Source organism: Condylura cristata, unplaced genomic scaffold (assembly GCF_000260355.1).
Source record: "Condylura cristata isolate star-nosed mole 26May11 unplaced genomic scaffold, ConCri1.0 scaffold00021, whole genome shotgun sequence".
Lineage (NCBI taxonomy): Eukaryota > Metazoa > Chordata > Mammalia > Eulipotyphla > Talpidae > Condylura > Condylura cristata.
In genome coordinates this window covers 21,626,410-21,632,409 of record NW_004567122.1, presented here as the reverse complement: position 1 = coordinate 21,632,409, position 6,000 = coordinate 21,626,410, and the positions used below count along the sequence as shown (strand labels likewise).

Sequence of the window (6,000 nt, the reverse complement as noted above, 5' to 3'; positions counted from 1 at the left end):
TTTTTTATATATTTAAAATTTATGTATTTATGTGTATAAGAACTGGGGTACAGGCCAGAGGTGCAGGGGTGGTGTGAGGATTCATCAGAGACAGAGAGGAGAGCAGAACAGGCAGATCTACTGAAGTACACTGCTGAGGGGAGCAGCAGGAGGGAAAGGAGAGGTCTGTTGTGCCACATGGGTTATCTCTCTGGCTGGGGAACGAACTCGTGTTTCAGTGGCTGTGATAGCTTCATAGTGCTGTGCTCTCACCCCTTGCACCGTCAGGGAGGGATCAAAAATTGTATTTTTTTAATCTTTTGACACACTCCACTAAATGTTCTTTTTTTATTTCATGGATTTCTGTTCTTTATTTATTTTCTGTTCTTTATTTATTATTTATTTTCTTTTGAGTTTCAGCTTTTTAAAAATTAACCAATAGAAATTGATATTTAACTCATATTTTGTAGTTGCTTTTTGCTAAGTTCACAAACTTTGAAAAGTAATATCATTATCATTATGACTGTGCTCAAATTGTTTTCTCATTTACACTATGGCTGCTTAATAGATTTTTAAAATTGAGAGATTTTTAATTTCAAATATATAGGAGGCAACATACTACTTGCCTGAAAAAAACCTATTTCTATCTTAATTAAGCATTTTCAAATAATTCAATACAATGAAATTACCAGAACTCTCTACATAGACCAGTAATCTTTATGACTAGTGAAGGTTTGTTAAGAACTTGAAAAGAAAGGAAATTCTGCAGTTATTACTGCAGTTATTTACTGTAATATTCAAATATTCCCAGTCATTAAATTTTTTTTGCTGCTGCTTTTCTATCAAATACTGAAAAAGATGTACTATCATATCCTACTAAGTTTTTGAATTTGTTTATTTCCACTGATGTTACAAAAATATTACTATATAAATTCTGAGACTTCCCTCTTTATTTTCAGTTTTAATTTTTAAAAAATAGTATTGCTGAGTGAGTTCTATTTTTACAATTATTTTCTCCCAGCCAGTGAAAAATACCTGTCCGTTATCTTTTGTGTTGCATGGTTGCTATTGAAAAATCAGCTAATTTGTCTTTAAGACTCTAGTGCTGTCTTGTCATAGGTATCTAAAGAAGCCATGCACCAGAACATACACAGAGTTTTTGAGTGATATATAAACAAAAAGAAACTAGAAATAGTGAATTGAGAATACCCAAGGAAAATGGAAAGAAGCAAATTATCATGCATCAGCTCTTTATACATTATACCATTTAATTTGAAAGCTGAAGAAGAGAATTAGGTGTCATTATTCATTTTGGGAAACCATGAGAAATGGTTGAAGTTTTTATTACTTACAGCATCGCAGTTCACCCAACATTCACTTTTTAGGCATTCTCAACTTAAAAAAGTGATACTATTTATCCTTATTTACAAGCAAAGTATAAAAAGAGAGCTAATATGTTTCAAAAATACTTCCTTTGTAAAGAAAATGCTGTACCTACCTTGTAAATGAAATTCGTTCTCCCAACTGATCCAATTTTCCCAGTGTGGTTCATGAAACAAATATTTCCTTCGGTAGCTCCATAAAGCTCACACATCTTAATGTTCCCAAATCTGTCTAAAAATTCTCTCCATACATCCCGCCTCACACCATTTCCAACTGCCAAACGCACTTGATGATCCTTTTCTCCTTCTCTCTGAAATAAAATATTTCACTTAAAATTTGTTAATTACTGTTATCAATTCTTTCTTTCACTTCTATTATTTAAAGGGCAAATATCCAGAAGTTACATAAATGCATCAAGAAAGGAACTAAAACAACAAAATATCTCCATCTGTTACAAAACTATAACCCAGAGTCATTGAAGCTAGCACTGGCCCAAAGTAATACAGTTTCTATTATCCACATCTGGGAAAAGCTCCTCTACTTTAATTTAAATTCCACATTACTGGAGTCTTGTTTTAGGTGAAATCAGAAAGGAAGAAAAACGTATTTCAGGTAAAAAATTACTAAATATATATTTGAGTTTGCATTTTCAACTCTATCACTTTTTAATCTATATGTCTGTATATTCTATTCTATTTTTTCTATATACTTTTCAACAAGAGATTGTATCTTATTCTGATTCTCATTTTTTCTACAAAAATTGATGGTAACACCTACTCACTGATACACTGTAGTATGTAGCTAATATCCAGTGTTTATCATATAGTAAGTAATAAATTGAGGTAATCTAATCACTGCAATATTTGGGTTGTAAATACTATGACACCTTTTTATAACCATTACTTTCAAATATTCAATATCCTATATTTAATAAACGCTATCTTAGCATGATCTATACACTGATCAAAAGTTAAAGTAACACTATATTGTCAGAGTAATTGTGGTAAATCCATTATTCCTTCTGCATTGTCTGCAATCATCACCAAAGTAGTACAAAACAACAAAGACTAATAACAAGTCAAGAAAAAAAACTCAGTGCCCCTGACCAAAAAAAAATATTTGATTGGTGATATTCTTTACTGCACCTCCTTCTCAGTTTCATTGTACAGATTTTAATCAATTCATTTGCAGGAACAAAGAAAATGTTATTGGCGAACCATAATTCTGGAAAGGTAATTAGAGGTATGTGAAGAAGCAGAGTAGATAAGGCTGAAATCTAAGCCTGCGGGTGGAATAATTAACCAATACTCCCAGAAGTGTTAAGCAAGCATCAAAAAGAATGCAGGAGGCAGAAGCTTGGCTGGAACTTTGTTTAAAGAGCAGCTGCACCCTAAATACTCTATAGATAATGACTTGGGAGTCTGTCCTCACTACACACTGGAGACTACAAACTGGAGAAATCCAACTGGACATTACCACTTTGGGTTGAAAACCTGTCACATATTGATGCTATCCTAGTTTATATGATCTGGAGTGATCACTGGTAACCCCCCAGTATGATTTGGAGAAGAAAAAGCCCTCTCTGGGGAAAAACTGACACACACACACAAACATGAGAGCAACAAAAGATGATGAATGAACAAAACAGAGTAAAAGAGAGGTGTATAGGAGGAGCATCAACAGGGAGTGACATATGCAGAGACAGAGAGACACCCACACTGTTGAGAAAGGCAACAACCACACTTATATAAGCATACAAAGTAAGTCACATTCACACAGAGTCCCAAACTCCCTCTGTCATAATCACATAGGGGAAAAGAAAGGCAAAATAATAAGGATAAACTGAACACAGAAAGAAGATTCCATATTAGAAGAGAGACACAGATAGAAGGAAATAAAGAGACAGTGGCACAGAGCATGTGCACTGAGACATGTAAAAACATATATGTAAATAGAGAGTCCAGGTTATTGTATTATCTCATTTCAATCACAATAGCCCCATAAAAGATGCAGCATTATCCCCAATCTGCACGCACATCTGAGATAATGAAGTTTAGATCCAAGAGCACATACCAAATGAACAGTCAGAATTTAAACTCGTTAACAACTAAATGCTTGGATCGCTGCTGATAAAGACATGTACCAGAATATCTGTGAACCTGAATTTTGTACCTGTGAAAGTTGTGAATTTCCTTTAAACAGAGGGATCCTGAACAGATTTTTTAAATTGCACTTGGGGACAAATTCAGCATCTTTTCAAACACATTATACACACACTAACTAAAGAATAAATAAAAGTGCTTTGAGGGCAGGGACCATTGCCTTTTGGCCCAAGCTACACCGTTTTGTTTAGCACAGTGCCTGCCATATAAGAGATGTTCACAACATATTTGTGGCAAAGGGGAAGGAAAGGGAGGGCAGGCAGGACAAAGAAAGGAGAAAGGGAGAAGTAGGAAAGGAGGGTAAGAAGAAGGGGAGGAAAAGTCTCAAACACCCTTGCTCTCTTTATTCAAGTCTTTCCTCAGGAATTCAGCAATAAGAACCGATCAAAGCATGCAGTTCTAATTCAGTAGTTAATGCTTAAATGTTTACAAACTGTCTCACAAACACCACCACCTCATACAGGGAGGAAGTCCTTCATGGTACAAAGTCCTCATCTCATCTGAAGCCACTTAAAATCTCATTCAAAATTAAAAAAGAATTTACTGAGTGGGTCTGAGCTATGACCCAAGGTCCTGGATATCAGACCAGTTACCTGCTGGCTTCCAGCACAGGGCATCAAACTAATGTGACCACATTAGAAGTCTGAACCAAGACTCTAGTCACTTCAGCTGTTGAGCTACAGTTACCTCCTACCATGAGCTACAATTACCTCCTACCATGAGCTACAGTTACATCCTACCATGTCTGATTTATTTGTTCCTTTGCTGAAATGCAGGTTTTAGACAATATCTTCCTGGAAACAAAGTCTCTTTCTTCCAGAACAAGTACTTAACCCTACCCAGAGAAACCCTAAAAGATCAGGTTGAATGGCCTCTTTATCTGCATCTGAAAAGAGAAAGCTGAGGTCCTGTTTAAGTGCAAGTAACTTTGTATCCACCTTGATATCTGAGGAAACAAGGAGTGTTTGTTGATAAGATGAGTGAGTGAACAGAAACATAGATTCATAGTGAAAACAAAGGAGCACAGCATTTAGGGCTTCCCCACCTGGATAACCAGCTGCATGAAAAGCAAATTTTAATCCCTAAAGGATCACCTAAAACAGAACAACATGTCAGACATTCTGATTCTTCTACCTTGATTAGATTTAATCTAAGACCGCTTCTTCCTACAGCCCTCTGAAAATTACACATGCGTATAGGTCATACCCACAACTCCTACTCAGGATTAGAACTATCCATTCATAGTTTGCTTCCCTCCACAGACACTCCAAAATTATACAGTGAACAACATAGGCGACCAGCCCAGTAGGTATTAAATAACTGACACAAAGTAACAGTGTATGCAACCAGGATGTCAGAGAATCCTGGAGTAGAAAAAAGACAAAAAGATGGCAGACTCTTGCCATGGGGAAGGAATGGTAGGGGGAGAGGTTGGGAGGGGCTTCTTGAGAAAAAGGAATGGAGAATACAGTTGATCCCTGAATAACCCGGCGGATGGGGTGCCGGGGTCTCTTCACTATGGAAAATTGACATATAACTTTTGAAGACTTCCAAGTTTTACTATTTACTGGGGACTGGAAGCCTTCGTGATAACATAAATAGTCAACTAAGCCATCTATTTTGTTTTATATACTGTATTCATACATTAAATTGCATATAATAACTTAATACTAAGAAAATTGTAAAAGCAAATACATTTCCTGTACTGTACTATATGTAGTGATACCTTAGAGGTTTATAGCCTTTGTTTTCAAGGAAATCCACACATGTAGCGGGCCTGTCTGTTTAAATCTATGAGGTCTGGAATCAACTGTCTTTACCAGGAGAGGCATGGATGACTGAGGCAATACTGATTCCAGCTGCCCCAAAAGTCTTGTCATGTTGGACCCTCTCTGGTGGTACAACAGGTTAAAGCACAGCATTATGAAGTCAGCCACCGCCACTTTTGCCCAAGTTTGACCCCCTACCAGGGAGCTGATCCACACAGAAGGGCAGACCTCTCCTGACCTGCCTGCTGCTCCCCTCAGCAGTGTACTTTATCAATCTGCCTCTTCTGCTCCCCACTCTGTCTCTGGTGAATCCTCTCATCACCCCTGCACCTCTGGCCTACATTCCAGTTCTGTATGCATAAATAAATAAATCTTTTTTTTTTTAAAAAAGAAGTCTTGTCATGTTGCTTTTTGCTCTGGATTGGGAAAAACCCTGATTTCAGAGACCACAGCCATAAGTTCAACAAACCATTTTAAGATAAACAGTGTGACACAATCATTGTGAGCTCAAGTGGTATTGCAGAAAAAACAATGTGTGATTTATTTCCAATTCATTTCTTACATGCAAGTTTTTTTTTTTTTAAAGATTTATTTATTTGTGCATACAGAACTGGGGTACAGGCTAGAGGCTCAGGGGCGGCGAGAGGCTTCACCAGAGACAGAGTGGGGAGCAGAACAGGCAGATTGATGAAGTACACTGCTGAGGG

The 6,000-nt window shown here is 36.9% G+C and overlaps 1 protein-coding gene across 1 annotated transcript in view; it reads right to left on the bottom strand.

Annotated features, from left to right (window-relative positions):
- The window catches only part of SLC27A6 (solute carrier family 27 (fatty acid transporter), member 6), a 43,190-nt gene that overhangs the window by 15,879 nt on the left and 21,311 nt on the right, over positions 1 to 6,000 (bottom strand). The window contains exon 5 of the mRNA XM_004686682.2: positions 1,478 to 1,672. Coding sequence (XP_004686739.1) covers positions 1,478 to 1,672 — 195 coding nt within the window. The remainder of the gene's footprint in view (positions 1 to 1,477; positions 1,673 to 6,000) is intronic.